This window comes from Geospiza fortis, unplaced genomic scaffold (assembly GCF_000277835.1).
Source record: "Geospiza fortis unplaced genomic scaffold, GeoFor_1.0 scaffold171, whole genome shotgun sequence".
Lineage (NCBI taxonomy): Eukaryota > Metazoa > Chordata > Aves > Passeriformes > Thraupidae > Geospiza > Geospiza fortis.
The window spans coordinates 3,711,571-3,737,610 of record NW_005054313.1 but is presented as its reverse complement, the minus strand read 5'-3'; the positions used below and the strand labels follow the sequence as shown (position 1 = coordinate 3,737,610).

At 38.7% G+C, this 26,040-nt stretch overlaps 1 protein-coding gene across 1 annotated transcript in view; it reads right to left on the bottom strand.

Moving 5' to 3' along the window:
- Positions 1 to 26,040, bottom strand: part of FBN1 (fibrillin 1) — a 130,364-nt gene that overhangs the window by 74,004 nt on the left and 30,320 nt on the right. The window contains 8 exon segments of the mRNA XM_031055899.1: positions 1,342 to 1,461; positions 2,233 to 2,373; positions 3,722 to 3,880; positions 6,756 to 6,776; positions 6,778 to 6,804; positions 10,588 to 10,713; positions 15,111 to 15,236; positions 18,509 to 18,706. Coding sequence (XP_030911759.1) covers positions 1,342 to 1,461; positions 2,233 to 2,373; positions 3,722 to 3,880; positions 6,756 to 6,776; positions 6,778 to 6,804; positions 10,588 to 10,713; positions 15,111 to 15,236; positions 18,509 to 18,706 — 918 coding nt within the window.

The following is a 26,040-nucleotide window of genomic DNA, read 5'->3' as shown; positions in this document are numbered from 1 at the left end:
TTCCTTTAGAAAAACAAGATTCTGCACATCACAGCATTTTCTGTTCTGGCTGTCAAGCAGGCACAGCTCCCATAGACTGCAAAGGAACTGCTAAGTGACCACACTTAAATGCCATTAAGCTACTGGGCTTCTGACAACCATGTGTTTGTGTAATGAATCAGTCAAATTAAAAGTGTGTGACAAAAATGACTCATGAGTAAATTCATCACAGCTGAGACTCCCCTTCAGCACTCCCTCACCACCAGTCAGCTGAACTATGAAGATGCTTCCGCAACACGGCTGCTTGGCAGCAATTAGGTCAAATACTCCCCAGCAACAGGCAGCAGTGCTGCTGGCTCTGCATGTCTTCCTGGACCAGAGAGCAAGACTCTGTACCACAAACACCTTTCTGATTCCCAAAAGGAAGGAAAGAAATGCATGCTAATACAGGTAACTTTCTTCTGGCTTTTTAGAAACTTTCTGCTTCAGACTGAGGGCATGCTCTGCACCCTGCACCCAGTGCAGAAAGCAAAATATGAAGACAAGCTGTGACTCTGAGCATTCAAACATCCTGTTTCATTTAGATGCTTCATTTCTTGTGGAATATCAAAGCAGTCATTTATTCTTCTGCCAGAAATCTCTCATCACGCCTTAATTATAAAGGACTGCATCTATCTACCTTTTACAGTTGAATGCCTACCCCAATTTGGGAGTCACAAAACCCTGACAGAGGGTTGGCTGACTGCTGAGGAGTTATGTGGTCCCACTCCCAGAGGAAGACAGGATGAAGACCATCAGGACTGCAGTCGAATCAGATCTTCAGAATAACTATAATGAGGATTCTGAGGCTTTGCAATCTAGACTTTCCCACTACTTTTCCATATCTAGTTTTCACTGCTGTAATTTATGTTTAGTTGTTTCTCTGGCAGTAAGCAGAGACAACACATAGGCAGTATAACCTTATATTTACTCATTGGAAGCTTTATCTTTCTCCCCAACTTCCTTAGTCTTTTATACATAAAGTGTTTCTCCAGTGAAGGGATGCTTAATTGCCCTTGAGATCTTCAAGCAGCAAAAGAAAATAATGTCTTAATATTAAAAAAAAAAAAATCCCAAAAACCCAAGAAAATATCTCTTCTATTTCAAAGCCATAAATAGTGCCAAGATCCTTTTAGCACAAGACAAAATGCCTTTTCTCATAACTCAGTCAGTGAACATCCGCTCCAGCAGGTCAGTCATTTTTACTGCCATACCTGAATTTTATTTTTTTTTAAACTCCCATATTTGACCCATCTGTTAAATTTTGCTTGCAAACTATTTTCCCACACGATACAATAGCAGATGTGGCTGTACGCCCATTACCTCGGCACTCTGTTCTGGTGGCCGTGCTCTGATACCCAACTCGACACTGGCAGACGTAGGATCCTTGTGTGTTCACACAGTCTCCACCAACACATGGATTCCTTTCACATTCATCAATATCTGTGGAACATAGACAATACAATTTTATTACCACACTGGCTGCCAGTTATTTTTGCCTGCAGGGGTATTTTATTATTTTGTACTTGGAGAATAGCGCCCTTCAATCCCTAAGAAAAGGGGACATCACTGAGATCTCAAAAAAAATATCCCACGTTTTAAGATAAACAGGATCTGGGAAAAATGAATTTTCAGTAAAATATTGCATGTGTGAGAGATTGAGGCCTTAATCCCACATCCCCACATTCCTGGCTCCACTGAAGATTTTGACAGAACCAAAATCTTGCCTATAAGATACAGTTAATCCGTGCTTCTGTTGTTGAGCTCTTGCTGAGTTCCAAGCCTAAAGGTCTCAAGAGCCCAACAAGATACTACTCATGAATTTAAAAAGGACTTGCAAATCCTACTAAGCCTAAATTTATGATTTTTTTAACAATAGGTCATTGCATACTCAAAAAGCTGGTAGCATTTTAAAGAGACCATTTTCAATAACTAATAAACACATTATAGTAATGGGTTAGTAAAATAAGAAATCCTTGCCTCTGTGTAATTTTGTTACAAGATTTGTTAAATACCATTTTAAAGGCAAAATTGTTGTAAAAATAAGTTTGCCATTGAAATCAATCAGTTTGTCAAAATGTCTTTACTGGGTTTTTTTTTTTGGAGGCAGGGCTCTTCTATTTAAGAACTCAGTTATTACATTGTGTGGAGAAGAATGTTTTTTTTCTGTAAAATGAAATTCCCCTCTGTGATTTACAGCAGAAAACCACATACCAAGGCATTCCTCTCTACCATGCAGTTGGAATCCTTTGTTGCACTCGCAGCGGTAGCTCCCAGGAGTGGGAATACAACGCCCATTTCGGCAGAGATGTCGGAATGTTTGGCAATAGTCAGTTAAATTCACCGGCAAGATTGCTGAAATAACAACAGTTGGAAAAATATTTTAATAGTTCATCATAATAGCTTCTGATAATCTACAACTTGCGCAGGATTTTCCATTAAAAATCAACATTTACCTTCCATTGTAATGTGAATTAGTGAAATGGTAGAGAGAAAATGGCACTTTGACTCTTAGAGATTTCTTTGAAAACAGCTAACAACCACAGAAATTTTCATTACGGCAAGTCTGGTTGTGTTTTCATCTTTTGTCCTATCAAAGAGGACTATGTCTGCTCATAGCTAGAGGTAAAGTGGATGTGTGGCACTGCAGGTACTCTACTAAAAGCCTGGAGTAGCAAAGAGGAGGCAGACTGATTCATTATTTTCACTTTCCCAGGTAGCAGTGAGGAGGGCAGGGATAACCCTGGGAATATGCCTGTACTGTCTTTGGCAGGCAGGCATGAGCTGGCTCTGTCCCTGCTACCAGCTGACCAGAAGCTGTGCAACTACGTCAGTGCAGTGTCAGCCTAAGCTAAAATACTTTGCCTCTTAGGCTTATTAGCTCAGCTTGGTGCTGAACCAAGACTAAATAATTTCAGCTGGTGCCAGTGCAAGCAGAGACTGCTTGCATCTGCACAGAGTATGGGCAAAATCAGCTTGTTTACTTGCAAAAGAGTGTGTGGTTATGCCAAATGATTTCAGGTGGCACATGCCTACTCCAGACCACATGGGCATGTAGTAAATTCTCTGAGCAAAGACAAAAAAAGGACTATATTATATTGGTATGTTGCTCTATATTGGTAGTCTGCTCTGGCTTCCTTCTTACTTTAGGGAAAACTAACCCATCCGTGTGTATCACTAAAATAGTTCTTTCTGTGCACTGGGTCAGTCTCAGTGTCCAGCAGAGTACAGCAGAGTTTTGATTAGTACATTTCCTACCTGGCCAAGTGCAAGTGAGGAAAACAACCTGAAAGAAGTTGCTTTCTCTCAGACAAGCTCTTTAATGTAAATATCTTTCACAACCTAGTCAAAGAGCTATTCATATTCTGCAGTGCTGACATGCAGCAAAGCTCACAACAGCCTTAAAATAGCAATAATGTAACTATTACAATACATGAGCCACAGACAGTGAGAATGTAATTTTTGAAACCCATCTTATCAGGGAAAACACTACTAATGAGATAGGTATCTTGCCACAAGGCACATGGTAGGCAGGCTCTGATTAAAAAGACATCCAGAGCCTCCATGTCCATATAAAGTAAGTAAAAGACACCAACAGCTGAAGGGAGCACACTGCTCCTGAGAAATGCGTGTTTTGAAAGAAGCTAAATGCATATGGTGCAAGGAGAGGTTATTTCAGAGAGGTTATTTCTGTCTCTCTTACGATGCACTGGTGGAGCCCGAGATGGATAGATGATTTCTGGATGTGGAGGAGGGTAAACCCCAGGAATGAGTGGTGGAGGGATGACATCAGGACGGGCTGGAGGAAGGTCAGGTCTTGCTGGCAGCATAGCAGCTACTGTGCACAATTTACGGTACTCGTCTGAAACACAAAAACATCAATGCTGTTTTAGACTCTAGCAGCCTGTTCCATTTAATCCAACACTCCCCCTTTTTGCAGTGCTTCAGATTAGCAATAACAAACCTTAAATAATCTGGAAAATGTGAGCCTATATGTTTTCTTCATAGCAACAAGCTTTGCTCTCTGAATTGAGTCATTAATCCACAGAATCTCAAGACTACTTGTCAGAAAGACTGCCAGTAAAAAGGTAACAGAATTGATATTCTGGACATGAAATTGAACAGTGAGGCAGAGACCTGATCCTAATCTACTTAGTCTTCTTTCAAGCAAAAATCTTTGGTGAACTCAGCGTGAAGTTTACCTAGAGAAGGACTTCTGGATTTGATCCCAAGTTAATTTAACAGAAAGCTTGCCACAGAGTTAGAAAAATACTGAACAGGGAAAAAAGCCCAGTTTCAATCAGGTTTCTTAAAAGTTAACCTCCTAAAACAAAGAAATACAAATATAAGCAATGAGGCAAAACCAATTAGAGAATGAATACACTAACACTATTTCCCTGGGAAAATTAAGTTTGCCAATAAAAGCAGAAACCAAATAAGGTGCAGTCTAAGCAGTGTAGCCAAAGAGAAACCAAGTCAGATCCACATAAATTCATCCTTTTCCAGGTGATGGGAATGATCTATGACAAATGATCTATTTTGCTGTAAGAGCAGTCTGTGGTGTATGTGTTGCATTCTCCTATTCTTTATCTCTATTAGTGGCATCTGCCCTACTGCCCCACTTTTCCTCTTGCCCATGACTCTTTTGTCTTCAGGAAGTGTGGGTTTGGAACTTGCAATCCAAAAAATGCAGAGTATCACAATTAAAGACCACATTCCAGCTGACCTAATTAATGTTAACAATTTGTGTGCACACAAGTAATTATTTGTGCAGTCAACATCTTTGAACTTCAAAATTTAAAGTCTGTGGAAAAACAGGGAAGAGGAATTATATAATGGAGGAAAAAATCTAGATATTGAAACAATATGAAAAACAAGAACAGAAAAATAAAGTAAATGTTGGGAGAAGTAAACCGGGTATTTCAGCCTTCAACACTTTCATCGTGTCTGCTTCCACCTGTAAAACACATTAGAAGCTCTTCCTGAATCACAGAGGATTTGTTCAGCAAACACCATAACCTAAAGTTCTGCTTTTCCTGATTATGATGTTTGCATTTATTTCATGCTGTTGGGTGATCAGTTTGCTTCATGTGTCACTACATTTCACCCTGTTGTTCCTTTTAGTCTTTTAATAGTGTCAGTGTTAAACGCCGTTATTCCACATAAAAATTACCACCATATTATAAAAAATTACAGTGCGAGCCTTTTTTATTGCAACTTCAATTTCCATGTGTAATTCCTAGCAATTTTGTAGTTACCATTTTGTAGTAGCAACTGGGTCTGATGCCCATATTTAAAATGCAAATACTCAGTTATATTATGCAGCTAGTGCTCCCCTTTATATTGCAGTAAATTTCCATTTCAGAGTTAAAGATGCTTTGGGCCACTGACAGCTCTAAATTCCTTGTCTTGCCTTCTCAGGATATGCTATGTAAGGAATATCTGAACTTGATTACATAACGACAGCAATACCTTAAATGCATGTAAAGCTTTTCAAAGAATTTCAAAGCACTTTTAAAAAAAGTAATTTATAGTCTCAATTTATGGCTGAGGTCAGAAGCAAAACCAAAAAAGAAGTGGCATGTAACCATGATCTGGAAGACCTTGCATGGATTTATGAGTCAGGAAGTCCTGGGTTCTAGCTCCTTCTCCATGACATCTCAGTCTGCAGCTCTGGCCAAATTACCTTACTTTTCCACCCAGTTTACTCACCAGTTAGATATGAACAATTAGAAAATATTTGAAGAAAGCAAGAACTGTGTTAAGACTGAAAGATTTCTCGTTGTCTTCCTATTTCAGAGGGTTGTCAATAGAGTGCATAGTTAGCATTGTTCTAGCCAGTTTTGAGCTTTTAACATGTTTAAATATTATTAATGAGACAGTGACAGAAAGTCTTCCAACAGTTCTGACTGCTTATTTCTGCTCCAGTATTATGCAGTTTCACTCAAAGGATTAAAAACAAGAGTAATAAAAACTCCCATATATGAATTCTGACAATTTCTTCAGTTACACTGCTATAGTGTTACAATCCCATTCCTTCATAAACTCTGCACCTCCCTTAACCACCTCCTATAAATTCTTAAATTTCTTGTATTCTCCTCTTCTAAAGGATTTTATTAGGTCTCCAGTCCTAAACAATCTCAAAATCAGCTTCCCTCCAGTCCGTCATACTTAGTTTAACAATCTTCTCCCTCACCATCTTCTCTCAATTCAAGTGATACATTATCTGAGGATCTCAATACACAAGGAGGCAATAAAGAATTTTGGTAGCAGAGAGAAATCATCTTCTGTGTCAAATTTCAGGAAATATATGGTATTTCTGTCATGGTATATGACAGAAAGCTTGTCATGAGGTAGGAAATCCCTGTTCCCAATGAGAATGAAAATGCAGAAGGATTAGGGATGTATTAAAAGGGTCTAGAGGAAGTAGCTTCAAGAGGATTTTGAAAACAAATCTGAAGCAGGTAAGGTCAGAATAACTTGACTATAAAACACTAATTAGCCACAAATAATTCTTTCTGTCTGCTTGTCCTCCTGGGGGTCCTGAGCACTCTTCCACATAGGAGGCTTTGCTTGAGCAGGGGAGTTGGACTAAACAATCTGCCAAGGTGCCCTTCAGCCTCAACCATTCCGTGTAGCTCTTTAATGAAAACATTACAGCTAAAACACCAACCAAAACGAAATGACTGCTAATTCAGTGCTGAGGCATGCTGAGTGGCGCTCAGGAGGGTTCCTACCGGTGGATCTGATGGGGCAGCGTGGAGTAGCAGAATCCAGGGCGCACGTCTGCAGAGAGAGGGAAATGGATGGGTAATCGTCAGTTCAATGAGAAACGTGGCTTCCACAAAAGAGAAAGGTCCCATTGTTCTGGAGTGATTTGTATTATCAGTGGCATAGCCCTTGCAACATTACAGGAATCAGAAAAGCAAAAAATCTAGTCAATAACTGGGCTGCTTTGGACTCAAGTGTAACCTGTGGGAAAGCAGCAGCGAAATATGGAGCTGCAATGCATTAAAGGATGCAAAAATGCAGTAAAAACATTTATTCAGTATGTAACAACATAGGCTTCCATGGCCCTAAAGAAAAATTGCAGTGTCATCTTTATTAAAGATAGGACCAGATATTAAGTCTTGATTTGAAAGCACTGACACACAGCAATAAATTCACAGCATTGCAATTCATAAAGCATTAGCTCATTTTTCATTAGTCATGGCTTCTCTAGCTGAAGTATGTAGTGATTTGACAAGATATAGGCTTGCAGGCAAGAAAGTGCAACACAGTTTTAACTGGTGCAATCACACTGTTTATGGAGATCGGTTGGCTTCCTGTCTGAAAGGGTAAGCATGTGCTGTACAAAGAATGTCCTGTACCCAGATTTTATAGACGCAGCTCTGTGCAATGTTGTTAGAGATAGCTCAGCTTAGAGAAGGACAAGAACATGTGGATGGGATTAAAAAAAAATCATAAAACATAATCTTGTGATACCATCTGAAGCTTTGAGGAATTGTTTCACAATATGTCACATCATGTCAAACTCAATATAAGCTGTAATGTGATTTGACACTGCATGATAAACCAAACCAAGTTTGTTTCTAAAATATACAAATAGTTGCTGTCAAAATGTAGTGGAAAAAGTTGCAGATCTAGTCTTACAGCAGCAGACATCATTCCCTAAAGAAACAGTACCTCAATTACCCAGGGCATGGTGGATTCATCTGTCCAGTACCAGTGCTTTCCAGAATTCAGTAGCTACACAAGTGGATGTAAAAAAAAGCAGGGGAGTTTCTTACTGTTTTGAGGAAATTGACATATAGTGACATGTTGTGAGAATCTGTGATAGTTCTGTCTTTTATTACTTGGAACCCTGCACATGGATATTACTGACAATACAGCTAAAAGAGTCAGTTGGCCTTTATTTCCAAACTTTATTTAGATCATTCATACTATCCTATGATGGAAACCTGAAACAGAGAACAAAAAGTCAGGTTTCAGTTCTACTACCGGTTCTTTATTTTCTCCTGGAGCCCAGCTAAACTGCCACACATATTTACTCCTTCATCTACCCTCTTAAAAATCAAATAGAACTCCTTGGATTTGAAACTGTTCTCCACTACCCCTGGAGAAATATTCAGTGGTTTGGACTGATGGTGGGGTGCATGGGAAGAAGGAAATAATCTAACAGACCTGATCATCATCTTTTGTAATTGATCCTTCTCCATTTTGGTCAGTACCAACTTTTGAAACATTTAAGAGTAGTTATGGAAAGTGGAAAAGGAATCTACATGCGATCTGTGCAAGTACACAATGTGCCATGAAGAGATAAGCACACAGCAAACACCTGTATTTACCTACAATTATAAGAGTGTGTCCAAAAGCCACAACATTTTCAGAAAAAAAATCAGCAATTTTATGAGAAAAATACCAAGTCTTTCCATATTCCTAATCAGAAGGCATTATTCTTACTTTTTCCCCCTTCCTCTTCTGCTCCAAATGGTAAAAACACAAAAACCAGGACAAGAACAGCAGGAAATTACCTTTATCTGTTTCAGTTGTCACTATTCATTGTTTTTACAAAAAATTACAGTCTTTTGAAAAGGCAAAAAAATCACCACGAGAATAAATTTCAATAAAAACGGGTCTCTCAAAAAGAAGAAATGTAAAAAGAGGCCGTCAAAAAGTAACACAGACCAAACAAATTTATGCCAGTTGGAAGTATGGGCTTAGCAACTTTCTTCTCTGCACTTTTCATGCACTTGGGATGAGATGCCTTACTCTTGTTTCTGCTCTTCAGCTCTAAGAGATAATATCTTTGCTTTGTCTATTCTTAAGATTTCTTATTCTATTTTTAAGATTTGTAATAATGGAGCTCCTGGTGCATCCGTTGGATATCTGGCCCCAGTGCTGCTGAGCTGGAGTCCCCTGAGGGATACATTTCTCAGAAGCATTTCCTCCTCTCTAACAGAACACACACGTCCAGCTAACACTTTTCACTTAAGACAGGCATGTTGTAATTAAATCAAGATTACATGTTTTGCCCAGCACTAACACAGATCTGAGCTCTGTCACTGTGAATATGGCAAGAATGTGTCTGCAAATTAGACAAGAATCCAAAATATCTGCAGACAATTGATAGTGCTTCCCATTTAGCACATTTTGCCTTGAACACAAAGCCAAAATTTCAATGATGGCTCATAGTCTGACATATTATTTATCATACCTTGTCACCATTTAAAACTCCAATTCTTTAGCTGAATTACTTCAGCCTACAAACACAGGGGGTAAAAATGCTGAGAAACTGCAAGAATATGACATGGGTCTGAATGTTGGGCAGCCCTGACAGAGTGGTGACTATAAAAAGTAAAAAGCAAATGCAAATTCCGCATCTCTAGAAAATTTTTGTTATGGAAAGGTAAATCTTGCTCAAAAATATTAAGTAGAGGCAGCTTAATATTAATTAATGATTTAATGATCCATAGCAATTTAGAAGCTATTCATCTGAAGCAATAAAAGCAACTCCCATTGGCATTTTAAGTGTACAGTATGGATCAAATCTACAGGAAATCTATTCTTGATGATGGAAGGAAAGCAGTTTATTTCTTACAGCCTGCAGAAATTGAATGGCACCATTCAAAATTAATCATAACCCAAACTACTTGCAGATCTCTTGGGAAAGTTAGTATTATTTGGTACTGATCTCTGTGAACTTTGGGATTCTTCCCAATTTTTTTCCAAAATTATTTCCTACCAAAGGTACTAAACAGGATGTTGTATTGGTTCCTAGTGCTGGCACTGTGTAAGAACCATTAAATAAATATGCTAAAATTGAGGAAATAAACCTTTCACTTGATTTTTGCCCAAAATTCAGCACTGGCACTGAAAAAATAAATTACTGCACAAAAATGAGAAAAAAACCAATTAATTAACTACTCGACCTGCCTCAGAGCAGGCTGTTAATGCTTCCCAGAAGCATTAACTGCTAACACTGTTCTTTCAGGGCTTTGGCACTGCAGTGGCAATCATTTCATTCACAAAGCTCTCTGGTTCCCAGTCCAGCCTTTGGAAGATGGGTTCTGCTCTACCACAGTGGAAGCCAGAAAGAACAGCTCTGCCAAATCATCAGCGTCATAAAAGCACATAAAAATATCCCATACTCAGTTTATCACATTACTTCCTTTAATGACAAAGGCCTGCAGTCGGGTTATAACAGTTGGAATGCAAATTTGCTTTTCTAAATGAGTGCTGAATATAAAAGAGACTAAATTAAAGACAAGCATGAGAGCAACAATACCAAGGAGACCTGTAAACAAGTTCTAAGGAAACAAATATGACATAACAGAAAAGCTGCAGTAGAAAAATAAAAGAGGTCTCAAAGAAGATCAAAAAAAGAACTATCCTGCAAATGGAAAACTCATTTCAGAATACATATACAGGCATGTGATGTACTTCTACATAAAAGAAGGATTTCAAGTTCCCAAGTTGAAATATGTTTCTGACACATTGTTACCCATTCTTGATGTTAATGAATTGTTATAACACCTACTGTCCTATTGTTCACAGGATTCTACTCACCTATGCATTTCAAGCCATCAGGAGCTGTATAAAACCCTGGAGGACATTTGCAGAAGTAACTGCTAACTGTGTTTGAACACTCTCCTCCGTCACAAATTCCAGGAATGGTGCTACATTCATCAATATCTTTAAGACAAAAAGAGGTGCAGAGGCAGGTTAGCTAAATTAGTTTTGGCACAAGAAAAGGTTTTATAATTTTATAGTTAGTAGTAATAATCAAATTCAGGGCATAATCAGTAATTTTGAATTAGCATCTTTCGTTAGGCATCTTATAAACAGAAATGAAAGAGAATCTAAAAAAATATTGCATCTGCAAATTTAAAATAAAGTATCTATAAACTGCAAACATTTTACTGCTTAATATGGATGGATGAACATCTTCAAACTGCAGAAATTTACTAATTCTAACAAAACTGTAACTCATCCAATCTGAATTTTGCATACTAGAATTAAGAAAACTGTGTTGGGACCAGAATGAGTACTGTGTAATGAACACAGTGATCAGGAGCTGGACCATTCTCTCCAGCAGCACAGCCTCTCCTGGTACACACTGAGGCACTGCTTCAGGACAGACTCACAGGGACACGTACCACCCATTGAACTGCCTATCTCTCTTACTGCACTCGGGTTTCTCTTGGAAATACCCCACACAAAAGCACTGAGCGGCTAGGTATTGTTCAGCTAATGCAATCTGACAGAATTACAGCTCAGACTAAGATGACTGCAGGCAACAAAAATTATCTTCTCTGACTTTGTCCACTAAATCAATGTTCAGAAGTTTCAACGGGTTTCTAGAGTGCAACCAAAACATCTACTGCAGAAGCCAGGCAGTGTCCATAATTCTCCCTACATTTTGGCAGTGATTTTAAAATAAAGTTTCCATATCATGATTATCCCCACTAACAAATCTCAATCCATATACTAAATCATCATCATAGATACAATGTAAAAAAATTTTCAAATCTGCAGAGAAAAAACCTAACAAATTCTTACAACTCATCATAGCTGCACAGAGGGAACTTGAAGGGTTTCTTCCACAGCTAGTTTATATAAGCTACAGCTATGTGAATAACGACCTATGTCAGCCCCAAGGGTTCCTTAATTACCACCAGTAGCCTGCCTGGGATGTGTAGTTACTTTCCCCTTGGTTTCCAGTGACTGTCCTAACAATGCAGCTGTATCTAATTAGCACTGCCCTCATCTCCTTGGAACCTGGAGTTCTGCTGAGCTTAAAAACAGCTCACTTTTTTCCATGGTACCTACAAGAGGAATCAGGCAAACAGAGCAGAAAAGGAGGGTATTCTCTAGACTGATCAATGACATCTGCTTGTCACAGCAACTACAATCACCCAGCTGCTCTCCTGACAGGGAGCATCCAGCTAGAAATAATGGCATCAGAGGACTCTACCCAACCTCTCCTCCAGAGATCTACGAAAACACAGACACATGACTCTAATAATGATTTCACCAGCCACAAAAATTTCTGAGAAGAAATACTTCAACACCACCCAACAGACCAAGGCAAGGAGTGAATAATACTGTAGTCATTAAAAAGGACTGGAAGAGTTTAATGTAACGCATAAATTGGAATTTGGCCCCAACAGATGGGGGAACACCCAAAGTCCCACAGGACCATTAATGAGCATCTTAGCAAGTAAAAAGGATCTCAGCTCTACTTCTTCCGTGAAGACAGTAATATAAAAACTAACAACTCCTGGTCTCCTAGGTAAAGCATGGGATGCTGTAATATTTTTGTGGCCCCTTGCCTTTGCAGGAAAGTAGTGGAGGGACTGGGATGGCACAGATAACTCAAGTTTGCAGACTCAGCCATCCTAAGTGGAGCAGGGCCCTGGGTCCCCTGTGCACACATTCTTCCCCAGCATCTTGCTGGTTGTCCTGATGTGGGTCACATTCCTCGCTTGGGTGTGTGAGAGGGGTGTGACCTTTTTTTCACTGCTACTTCGAGGATGTTGCCAAAGACTCAAGTCCGAGTGCCCTGGGAGCACTACTAAGAGACTTCTGGCTTCTGCTCCAAGATTATACACCACAGGAGTCCCACAGGTCTCAGTGACAAAAAATGCGGAAATTGAATTTTGGTCTGAATAAAGCCCTTAATTAACAGAGAAAAATGCAATCGTAAATGGATCAGATTCAAGCATTTTCTGACTCAAATTCACCAATGTTTATCTTAAAGTCAGTGTTGCCACTGTTTATATAGAGTCCGGCCTTTTTAAAAGCAAAATCATCACTCTTTATTTTAGGGTTGAGCCTAAACCCAAACAGTATTTCACTATTTATATCAGTGTTGACATAAATATAAGCAACATTGTTGTTGCTAAGTATGTGAGTTTTACAAAGGTACATATATTTGATTTACTTGCAGACTTAAATGTCACACCAGAAAAAATTACTCCCCCAGTCACCACCAAAACTAGAATTTACCTCAGCAGCAGTGCAAATCGAAAAGAAATGGTTATATCAAACAGTGAAATAATGTAGCAGTTAAAATACAGATTTCCACCAGCTATGCTAACAAAGAGAACCTTGGCCTACCCCTCCCCTTATCCATCTTGATGTTTCTCTACCTGTCCTTGACAATTGCTTTTATGATCTTACTTTAATGGAGACCCCCTAAAAAATAGTAATGTAATTCAGCAGGTAGCTCCCAGTTGAACTAAATCAGTGACCAAGGACATGTTACAACTGCTAGAAGTCCTACTTGCTAAAATCGAAGCTAAACCAAGCAAACAATCAGATGTTATTCATTATGTATCAGAATTAAATATAGCTAATTACTGTGAGCCAAAAAACTTGTCTTATATTGACTTATAAAATTCAAAAGATAATTTAGAAAGAACAGGACAGATGGGCTGTTGTTGCATGATCATGCTTTTAAATGTTGTGTTTCTACCTTATTTCATGCCACTGGTATAAAGGTGCTTTTAATTCTCTGAATTGTATTCATACCTACACAGTTTTAACTAAAATTGCTTGGTGTACTGAAACTAACTGTCTGCAGAGATTCAAAAATCAATAGGTATGAATTTGAAGAAGGAAAAATTCACCTGATCTTCGCATCCTGCAAAGAGATTTCACAAAAGGGGGAGGAAATTTGTGGCAGGATTTGGGAACACAGCAACCTACACCAGGTTCTTGAGTTGACTTCCTTTAATGTTAGCAAGTGCAGGCTCTTTGGGTAGTCATTGTTTGGGTTTTTTTGTTATTTGGTCGTTGGTTGGGGTTTGTTTTTTAAATGATTCAGCAATTGAAAAATACCATCAAAATGTTTATGAGATTCAGCCTACAGCTCTCAGCTTTTCATGCACAAATGCTTAACAAGGCACATGTTCAGTCTCTCCTATTCACCACATTCTTGGTACTTCATCCACAGAAGGAAACACTTGCAATGTTGCTCTATTCTAAATGTAGGTTACATTCTGCCAAAATCCTTGGCAGGCAATATGTAAACCACGCGGTGTACAAGCTTTTCTGAAATTGCTCTCCCTAACCTGCAAATAAATTCTAAAGTTTTGCCTAAAATAGCTATTTTTCTTTTGAAAGAGTAATTCATAATTCTTCTAAAATGACTAAAAAGTTTTGAGTGCTTCTTAAAGAGAACTTGATGCAAGAAAGGATGGTGAATGCACACCTTTCTCTCACAAATAATTTTATTGTACTGAAAGTTGGCATTCCAAAATCACTAGCCACTTATGAAACTTGTCCACTCAAGTGAATTTTAGTCTAATGACTGAAAGTAGAATCAGTTGCAAGAGTTTAAACATTATCTGGACTTCACCATAAATACAAATCGATAATGTGCAACTAACACATTTTAGTACTATGTTCCTTATCTACTCAAAATTCTCTTAAAGCAAAGGTGACATCTATATTTGATTATTATATTAGAAAGAAAAAAATCCTATCAAATCACAGTAAAAAAATAGCATTATTCCATAATCACACAATGCAAATTCCACACTAATATCTAGCACCTGCTGTACCCCCAAGTTAGGATGACTAGTAAGTGAAGATAAAATGTTTGTCCTTCTGTAACACATGCAACTGTAAGGCTGAACTTAAAGCACAATCCAGCAGCCTTCACACAACAATGTCCAACTGTCTCTTATGTTAAATAGATTCACCTGAGTAGGTAGGAATGTGTTGGATCTTTCAGTCACATACACTTTTTGGTCAAAAGATCCACAAAGAAACATGTGCCTCAAGCATTTCTAAAGCAACATATCAGTTAGAAAGTATTTTAATGTTTCAATATTTAATGGTAGATGTACCTTCAAGTCTGAAATGTTACATGAATAAAAAGGCTATAAAAGTTGCAGGGCCAATATTTAACATTCCCTGGTTTGGGAGAAAGCACCCCTATTTGTATTTGTTGTGAATAATGCTACCGGCAGGCTCAAGGCAGAAGAGACAGTAAGTTTGTTACAAACCCTTAAACAAAGTTGGTCCTCCAAAAGAAGACACTCCCCCTTCTACTTTCAGAAGAAAGTTCTAGAAGTTCTTACCGTCACATTTTTGTGTTACTTCATTAAACTTGTGTCCAGCTGGGCATTTGCACTCAAAAGATCCAACAGTATTAATGCAATTTCCCCCTTGACAGATCCCAGGGATGGCTTGGCATTCATCCACATCTGTGATATAAAAAAGGAAAAAGCACCCACTTTTATTTCATTTCTCAAGAACAGCCATAATAATTTGTCTACACAGAAATGAAATATGCCTAAATCCGTTCTTCACCCATCATAATATTATGATACTTGCTTGGGAAGACAGACACTAATTTTGTAATTACTCTATGCAAAGTATGATTAAGTACAGTACTCTAAATATTTTCTGCAAGAAATCACATGATTATTATTGTTACAGACATTAAATATCTAACTGCTATTGCTTTGTTTTTGCAAAACATCTGGGGAATGGTGTGCAGAAAACACAGCCTGCCAGAACTCGAGTTTCTTTGAAGTGTCTAAAGCTGGTCACCCAAAATCACTCGCCCCCTTGAAAATCTTGGCAACTCCATACAGCACTGAGGCCACCAGCATAGAGGAGCAGTTGCAGTGTGTAGGGAGGGGGCCTCATGGAGAGGCACAGCAACTGCAGAGTCATTTCTGATGGAAATTATTAACTTGACACTCCAGCGAGATCAGCAGCAATGGCATTAGACTGTGGTTAGGATTTTGCTCAAAAAGTTTCACAGCCACAATTAATGTTTCAGGAGGAATTATTAATGACCTGCTTAGACATACATAAATTTGAGGGGGTTTTCCCTATTATTTTTCTTTCTTTGCTTTTCATTTTTTCACCAAGGGAAAATGAAACAACAAAGATGATATCACAGGCTAAGTAGTAAGCTCAAGACAAACATTTTCAAGAGGCCTCAGTTTGTGGCCTCACAATTTTTTTAGCACAACAACATGTGTGTCGTCACTTAGCTGCAGAAGTGTTGCTATGGCTTAATAACAGCCACAGAAACAAGGCTAAAGGAGGTGGAGGAGTGGCATTGCAACAGGACACTGGGGAAGTCTGGCTCACTGTCCCCAGGGGCTGCCCTGTCTCTGCTGCTCAGGAATTCCTTCAGGAGCACAGAGCACTCCACTCTCAGATGCCCCCATCTCCTCAGCAGAACCAGCTGCTACTGCTAAAAACTGGTTTCTTGAGTTCTTGGGCTTCACACTGACACAGGTTTCAATGCAGAGACACAAGCTGGAGGAGATGATGCCTTCAAATGTCTCTTTATAAATCCCAGAGACACTGCTGTAATGTGTCTTGAAGTCTGAAAAGCAAAGTATTATGTCTGTACAAAAGGCTGAGAGGCAATTTTCCTGGGAGCCACAAGTAGGAAGTCTCAGGAACGCCAAGGAGCGTATCTGCACCACATGTCAAAGCATATCTGCACCCCATGGCAGGGTGTTCTGTAAAGATCCCTGGCTGAAGGGATCCGGGGCAGGGGCAGCAGCAGCAGAGCAGAGCTGTCCCTGGGGGAACAACTGTGCTGGGAGGTCACAGAACGAGCACAGCCTCAGCAGCCTCACAGCTGCCGAGACTCGAGCTACAGCAATGGGCTGTGCTTTAGCAACAGCAATCAGCCAGACTTCATGGCACTGCACTGAATTAAAAAACCTCAAAAACTAAAGAAACAGAAGTCATGCCTCTGAGTCATGATGTCTGTTTCAAAATCCCACCTTTTGGTTTTATTTTTCTTCTTTGTATCTTTAACAATCTCAGCTGTGATAATAATTTAACTTTCAGCCAAAGTCAAAATTTGGGCAGTGATATTCTATTTACTTTTGAAAATAACCTTGCCTGCCCTCACTATTTCTTTACTTTTTTTTTACTTTCCCACACAATAATAATGATTTCTTTTTCTCTTCAGAGAACCTGGATTTTATTTAACCTGTTTTCCTTTATTTAGATTGAATATGGATGTGAAATCCCTGAAATGCCTTCAATCTGAATGGATGTTATCTGATTCCAAAAGGATTTAATACAAGTGCATGAAAAATAAAGCTAATATGTGATTCCATAAAAGATGTGTTGAAATTACAAACGCAGTACTTAAGAAGGGAAAACTGGAAAATGCAAGTCAAACATATTGGGCCAAAACTGTGTTGGCACCACATACAGATCAGCATCAATGTAGCTGCTTGCTAAGAAATGTGCAGTAAGCAGAACTATCCTTATTCCAAACTGCACAAACCCATTGGAGAGTTCAATGCAGCTTTCCCATGACACAAACAAGAGGGATATAACTAGGTATGGCATAACTTCAGGGGTGTGGGCCACATATTTATGTACATAAGCTTTCAAAAGTGTCCAGAATCTCAGTTCACAAATTCCTGCACAATTTAGTCCTGACCTTTACAGTGAGAGGGGGAACAGAATCACTGAGGTCAAAATATGGGCACTTCATGCAGTGCACACAACCATGTTGCCTATCTTGAAGTTCCTCATGTCTGTCTGCAGGCACCAGCCATGACTTGGCCTGTGACAGAGGGTATCTACATCTTTAAAGCAATGGAATGCCTTGAAGTCCCTTCATAGGAATTTCATGATTATATAAAATTACTCATAGATTTAGAATCTTTATCTTCCCTATTTTCAAAAATATTGTAACTTATTAGAAAACATTAGACAGATTGAAATAAATTGGCCCCAAAGATATGGTGCTGGGAATGTATAATTCACATCAGTTTAATACATAGTTGCCCCTGTTAACTTTCTCCTGTTTCCTGTCAGACATCCAGACAATAAAAGAATTTATACAGCTGGAAGTATTAGAATAAAAGCCAAAAGCAGTGTAAGGACTTTCTACAGTAAGGCATGCTCTGAAAGAAGTAAGCAACAGATGGGTGGATTTTACGATTTGAAACAAATGCAAATGCATTTCCAAAATTGTATAAAATATATAATAAGGCATTACAAATGGCACAATAGGCACTTTTTCCCAGGTCAAAGCAGTGGAGCTCAAGAGATAAGACATCCAAGATGAATCCAAGTTACACAACTTTTAGCTAAAAAATCTCACACCAGGTAATTGGGGCATTATTGCCACAGATTGATGTTTGCATGTTCTGAGAGCTCTCTGAAAGAACAAATTCCTCCACAGAATGATCGAGTGGTACACTCAGAAAAACACCATTACAGAACCAAGGGAAAGCACTGCTGGCAGTGAGAAATTCATTAAGATGCTGGCTGCTCTCACATGACCTGAGTTACTAATGTACTCACTTGAACATCAGGCACTCACTGAATCATGAAGTAATGCATCTGACAGTGTTTTTCCATTCTTCACACATATAGCTGAGAATGGCTTAGGACAGGTTATTCACAGCAGTGTAACTCAATTAATATTAATCCAGTAACAATTTCAGCAGCTTTTGGGGAAGCTGTGCTGGTAACTTACCTTGACAGGCCCCCGTTCGAATGTTTGGAATGAAGCCTCGGCGGCAGGGATGCGGCTGGGCAGGACACATCTCACAGGGGTGGCCCCAGGCTCTCCCAACAGTTGCACAGCACAGGGTTTTTGTGCAGACAATTCCACTGAGCTGGCCCTGGCACATCTGGTTGGTTACCAAAGTGAAGCAAGGGCCAGTCCTGTAATCTGTGCCAAAAACAGGAAACCTGATCAGCTTCACAACAGAAATACACAACAGAACTCCTAATAAACCAAAACAACAGCACATTTAGGCAATTCTTTTTCATACAAATTGCACACCAACCCAACAATTTATGTTTGAAGTGTCCTACAGAGGATTTTTTTCTCTCTCTTTAATTCAAGTCCACTGAAAACAAACTGTGACTATTTTACCAGCAATGTTATATCTGTAGGTCCCCTTTGCTGCTTCATTTAATCACTCATAATATTCTTCCAAGGATCTTTTCATCAGTTTCTTTTAGATATTCAGTGCATTATTTAAAAGAATACTGATAAAAGAGTTAGGGTATGTTTATTTCCACAAGTTGGATGGCTGTTCTCAAATGAGGCAAGGGAAGCAAATACAGACTACAGGGAGTTTTCTGAGGACAGTTTCCACTGCTATTCAGACATATGCTATAGCAGATACGTGGGCAAGCTTTGCCTACAGCTGAATGGAGGGCATGTGGAGCACATCTGCTTTGATTTGTTTATGGTAGGACAGGCCACAGCCAACAGACAGAATCAAACTAAGACATTAACAAAAAAACAGCAGGCTTCATTTTGTTCCATCCTCCAAGGGCAAAAACCCAACAGTGGTAGTGCCAGCTCCTGCTGTCTCCTGGATATCCAGGGTGCACACTCCAGTTAATTCTTTGCAAACAACTCTAAAATGCTTTTTTTGTTATGGTGCACCAGGACAGAGTCCAGCATCCTGTAAACACAGCCACCAAATTATGAACCTGTTGTTTCTTTGTCCTGAAGTAGTTACACACCCTGAAGTAGTTATGCACCCTGAAGCCTATCCTTTAATAAATCTTCGTGCCAACCAGAGATGGTGTGTCCATATGCTGTAATTCTGATAACTCCGCAAGCCATTCTGATACAATTAACAAAATGGCTTACAGAAATCCTGTAAGGCAAACAATAATGCTACATTGCTACTGTTATCTTCATCAATTGACATGATGGCATCAGAAAGGATATTGAGTTAGATCAAATGACCTTTCTCTCATGAACTCATATTAAGTGACACTAAATACCATTTTTCTTCATTAACTATGTATCACTCCAATAACTCCCATTCTATCTTTTGTCTGTTTAACACACCTATAATCACTCAGATAATCTCTTTTCCTTTTAAAATACTGGATCAACAAAAATTTTCTTTCAGCCTCTGGAAATTTGTCTTGTATTTCCAGTTCTATGATAAATTAAACTGTGAGAACCCACTAGCTATTTTCAGGCTCTCTGGTTAGCTGGACTAGCTGTATAAAAATATTTAAATCCAATTCCTGCTATTTAATTTCAGCCTTAAAGGCTATCAGATTTCAAGTATAAAATTCCTGTTCAATCCCCTCCAAACAGTACAGGTACATTTACCAAACACTTCTCCCACCCTTCTCCAGCAATTCCATCATTCTCATCATGAAATGAGTCAGAATCTCTGATATCTCTCTTGCCCCTGATTAATTAATTACTTATCATCATCTTATTTTTCTTTGGCTTGGTATTTCTTATTGCGTCCCTTCATTTCCCATATGAATTTTCCACACTACAGCTTCTATTAAGTTTCTCCCTAAATTAATACAAATAAATCATGATCAATTATACCTATCAAATAAAAAAAATATTTCCCAGACTGATTTTTCATCCTTAATCAAAATCAGAATATGTGCTTTACTCTATGCAAAACTCCCAATGCTGTAACTCCAAATATTAAAACAAGAGACAACAATTTCTTTAGAAATGCCACAGTTTTGTGTTGGCAGCAGGAAATCTTCTGGGTACCTCCCCAGAATGAAATCCCCCATTGTAGACTGTCCCTCTGCCATTTATATATAGATGGGTTAGAAAGGAGTCATTTTGTTCTCCGGCGCAGTGGGAGCACGCGTCAGACAGTAGTGAATAACTCATCTTGTGTTTTATGGTAGGATATGAATGGATCAGCATTTACAATTGTTTGCTTTCCAGCTATAAATGACTTAGCAGTGGCTAATATGGCTTAGAAATATGGGGAACCCAACGAAGTTAACTTCATAATCGTGCAAATCTTTCTACCCGGTCTCAGTAACAAGATGTGGGTTGAATACGCACTCGAAACCAAGCTAGTCCAGTTTGTTATTAATCAAGTTCATAACACTTCAGTATGGAGAATTACAGACTCAATTTTCACCAAATACTTTGCCTGGATAAATTTTACTCCGAATACTCAGTTTTCTTCTAAATACAGCTTCCCTTCTATTTTTTCAAATACAGTCTTCCACATTTCCACAACTAAGATTTTTTCTTCTCTATTCTTAATGAAAAATTCTAAAGGTCAGAAAATCCATATGAAAAAGATCATTTGAATGTACACGCCAGCCTAAGGCCACAGAGAAATCCACACATCAATTTATTTTTTTCATACAGGGGCCAAATAAAAAAAACTTTTAAATTGAAGTGTTTTAAATAGTGAGTTTAAGATTTTTTACTTATTACAAGATGAAGGCCTACGAAAAGAAAATGAGATTCTACTAACACAGTAACAAAATGAAAAGAGGATATGAGCTTAAAACCCCAATCCTTGTTTTGTAGCATCAAAGTTTCCTTATACATTCATGTAATTTGTGATTATTCAAACTACTTCAATAAGTGAAGCTCAAACACAAGGTATCAGTGACCAGTCAGGAGCTGGAAAGAGAGAAAGAAGGAAAATATATCCAGAAAAGCTATTATACAATTTGTATGGGTTGCTTTTTTTTTTTTTACTCAAGGATAACTTCAACTTAACTGAAGAATGCTGAGGCTTGAAATTATTTTAGTGAAATGATTTAAGATGCGTGACTGGCAATTCAAATTTTTGAGTCACTTCTAATGCAAATTTCAGCACATGCAAGCAGCCCTCAGTAAGGCAGTAGCCACCATTATCTAACAATTTTATCTGCTTCTTTACATACTTAGCTATTTTGATAAGGAATAATTCCACAGGGAGCTTCAGACAACTCAGAAGATGGTAGAAACTGTAAAGCCACATTAAGTTCATCTACTGTCAAGAAGAGCAAGAGGGCAAGAGAATGACGCTGGTTTATACCACGCAACAATTCAGCTTATTAATTCCACAGGAAAGAATCAAGTTGGATTTTGATCTAGAGCTCATTCCTGTTTCAGTCAGAACCATCAAATAATTTTAGTTAACTTCTCAAAAGATGCTTCATATTCTTAAAAGCAGCAGAGAGGCTGCTGAAATATGTAGTCCCAGCAGGCTTTGATTAAAACCAAGCACAGCAATAAGTAATGATAATTATTCCAAGTAATTCTGGACAGCACCAAAGAGACTACAAGCACCAGGACAGTGCAAGACTTCTGGCACCAGACACACATCTTAAGCTCCTAGTTCACAACAACTTCTGCTTCATTTCAAGCACAATATAGTTCTTAATGTAAAAATAAAATTCAAAAATGTTGCGAACGAATGGAGCCTGGATTAAACAATTACGCTACTGCAAGGAAGCTGGGTAAAATTTGGTCCCTCTATCCTCTAGGATTCACTATAAATATCCTAAAAAGAGTTCTTGATGTTTCAAGTTAACAGCCTGATTTTGCAAACTGATAACCGCCTGTTAAGGGAGGTTGACAGACTCCTTCGTCTCTCTTAAAAATAAATGAAAATTGAATGAGTGCAAAGGTCAAAGCATGAGACTGTAGCAAGCTAGCATTTATCTGATCACGATCAAGATCTCATTAGAAAATACGAAAATGCCACCTCTTGCCACCACAGAAAAATGGCTAATGATAAAAAGAGTGGTGTTTTCCAGCTCTCTAGGCACAGCATGCACCAGTCACACAGTACCCTGGGCTGCAGCACTGCCTGAGCAGCAAATCCAGCTCCTCCCAGCTGTTAGCACCTCACAGGGGAGAATTCAGCATGAACCCCCAAACACAGCCAAGACTGCTGTGCAACTGAAACTCCCCTTGGCAACACAAAGCAGCAACTTCCCTTTCTCGAGTACAGGGAGAAAGGGAAAGGCAAAGAAAGGAATATTCCATTATCATACAAATAATGAAAGAAAGGTCAGAAAGGGCTCTAAGGCAAGTGAAGTACCTTAAAGCTGATCATTAGTACAACTTATTTTCCTGCCTAGCAGCACTTTTGTTTCTGCTGTTTGAAGGCTTGTTTGGGTTTTTTCACCAGCTGGGCATAAAGAGGGACATTGGAAGAGAGACTGCACAGGGCAGAAACACCATCTCATCTCTGTACAGCGGCTCAGTGCTGCCCAGGTGTGACCCACTGCACTTGGCAGCCTGTTCCACTGCTCAGCCACATGTCAGGAAAGGGAATCACAGTCACTTGTACCTGAAAATGCTCCTTTGGAACCTGATCCCACACAGCCAAATACACAAACAACTACACTGTCTGTGGAAAAACACAGTGTCCCTTACTGTGCATTTCACAGTACTTCAGTCACTTCATTCTCTTCAGGGAAGGTAGTAAAACACTTGAAGATGATGGAGAAAACTATAATGTGCCTCACTTCTGAAGGCACGATGTGCTGTGTCTTAAATGAGAACTTTTACAGTAAAATTCAAAGAATTGCAGAGAGTCTTGCCACTGACAGAAGAAAACAGCATGACCAAGCTGTGAGCATCACCATAGCAGAGTTACAGAACGCAAAGGTTTAGTACTTCAGGCTTAATTTCAAAATCAAAGTGATTCTAGGTATTTTCAAACATACTAAAATCTCCCGATTTTAGAGGACAGAGAGAACAAACAAAAGGCTCTACATACATGAACCTCATCAAAAGTTAATGCAAACCTCTGTTTGTTACTGTACAAAGAAAATAAGGAAGAGCAACAAGCTTGTAACTCCATCTTCACTTGCAAAATTTTCCTGTCAGTTGCTTCTAGACTTGAAATTATATTTTGCATACAAGATCTTACAACTTTTAACTTCTGATCAGAAAAGTGAATGACCATGCTCAGGGATGACCACAGGACAACTATCATTTACTTCCATCTTTTCTAATAGGGGACAGCCTCACATCTCAATTCACAGACCAAATCAAGACCAGACCCCGACACATTCCCAAGTTAGTTCAATAAACTGACTTCCAACTATTTAAAAACTCAGACACAATAATGCTCTGTCCACAGGTGACACTGAAAGGCCAGTTGATAAATGCATCCAATCACAACACACTTTTCTTTCCACACAGACCATTTCCTTAAATAATTACTCACTGTTAAGCACTCCCTGTCCTCTCCTCCCCCCAGCCAGACACCATTACTCACCCCAGTCAGATCCCAATGTGTCATCATTGGAAAGTACATGGCAAAGATATCAGAGGGTGTTCAAAAGGAAAGAAAACAAAACTCTGTAAATATTTTAAAACTTATTTCCTATGATGTCTGACACTTCTTACCAATGAGGTTTGGTAGGTTTGGACGTGGTATGTGAAGAAATTATCACCATGCCACTTCTGTCTGCTCCCTTCCAGTGCCAGAGATGGTTTCACATATAAGCAAGACCATTTCCCAGCTGCTCCAGTGCACAGCACAGCACTGAGCTCAAATAGCTGAGATTTAACACTGGCTAGTGCTAAGATGTCACTGGAACTAGGGACTCAGAGTGCAACCATTCAGGCACTGTTTCTGGCAGGGATATAAACCTGGCAGCAGAAATGTCTCAAACTACTACAGCTGTGCTGCGGACAGATCACAGCTCCAAGTTGCTTCTCATTATTTTCACAAGAGTAAAAAATATCCAAGGAAGCATATCTAACACTGGTACCATAACTCTTTATTCTGTATTAGGCAGCCAAAAAGTTTGTTACTGCCTCATATAACCCAACCCCAAGAATATTACCCTTTAATTCATGAATCTGATGACCCCATTTCTTCATGTCTTCCTCACCTTTGCTTGCTGCAAATTGTTCTCATATATTGACTTGCTGGCACACTTCAGCTTAAATTTATTTTCCATTCTGTAAGCTGCTTCACAAATCCATTTCTGCACAGATGATCTGTTTAACACGTCTATCTAGCAAATATTATCTAGTCTTCCTAGGATACTGGTTAAAGAATAGGAGTTTGAAATAACAGCTTACTAATAGTATGAGACTAACATTTTCGCTTACATTTGATGCACAGAAAAATTCAGGCTGTTTTATAAAGTATGTTAGCAATCTATTTTCCAGAACAAATATACAACTATTTTTATGCCAATTTTGTTCTTGCAACTGACCCAGTTCTCAAAGTCTGTAGCTGAAAAGTAATAACATTACAGTAATAAAATAAAAAAATAGTGTTCAAAAATTATTATTACAGAATTGGAGTGATTTGTTGCGCACATTTTAATCCAACATGCAGACTAAGCATTTCACCAAAATCAAAGCCTTAGCTCTGTTGTTCCCAATTATGTGCAGCAGCAATCCAAATACAGAAAATTGTTACCACATTTTATTCTTTTCCATGATGAAGAAAACAGTAAGCAATGCAGCTAGATGTAGAATAACTTCTCATTTCTGAAGTGAGTTACCTGACACGCTCTAGCCTACCCTACTTTGCTGTATAAGATGCAAAGGACCACATCTTTGCAGATTTTAATGTTTTCAGTATCTTTCACAGGCTAGCAACAATTAATTAAAATTCTGACTTTATTTTCATCTCCCTTTCTGCTAAAAAGTAATTAGCTTTGGTGACATATTTATTGTCAAGACCAGATTATTATTAAGGACAATGGATTCTACTACAGAACTTTGCATGTTTCACTTAAAAAGAACAAGCTGACTGAAGTTTATCACTATTTTTTCAAAAGTGTTCTTATGAGTGCCACATTATAGAAATTCTCTTTACATACCACTAAGTATTAGTGGTGAAGACAAAGCTAGTAGACAAGCTCTGGGTATTTTTTTTCTCTTTGCCTTCAAAAGACACTGACTAAAGTAACTAAGACTATCCAAACGTAGTGCAAACTGTTTAAGAAAAATAGAACCTAATGACTTACAGAATATTACATCGAGAGACATCCAAAGAAAGGGAAAATGCTTTCAGACAATGCAATGTACAATTTAAAGAGATACTGCTCACGTTTACAAAGGAGATAGAGTGGTACAATACACTAGAACTAACCTTTTCTTTTCTAAAATCTAAATAGTCCTCTGCAGTGCCATGAAACAAAATGTAATTGCAGAGCACTAGAATGGAACTCAGTCCAGAACTGAAAGCTGGTTATAAATAAAAAAGGGAGATGGGAGGGAGAGAGGGAACTGATTTTCAGTGCTCAAGCTCAGTGAAACACAGCAGGAGTAAACATACAGCA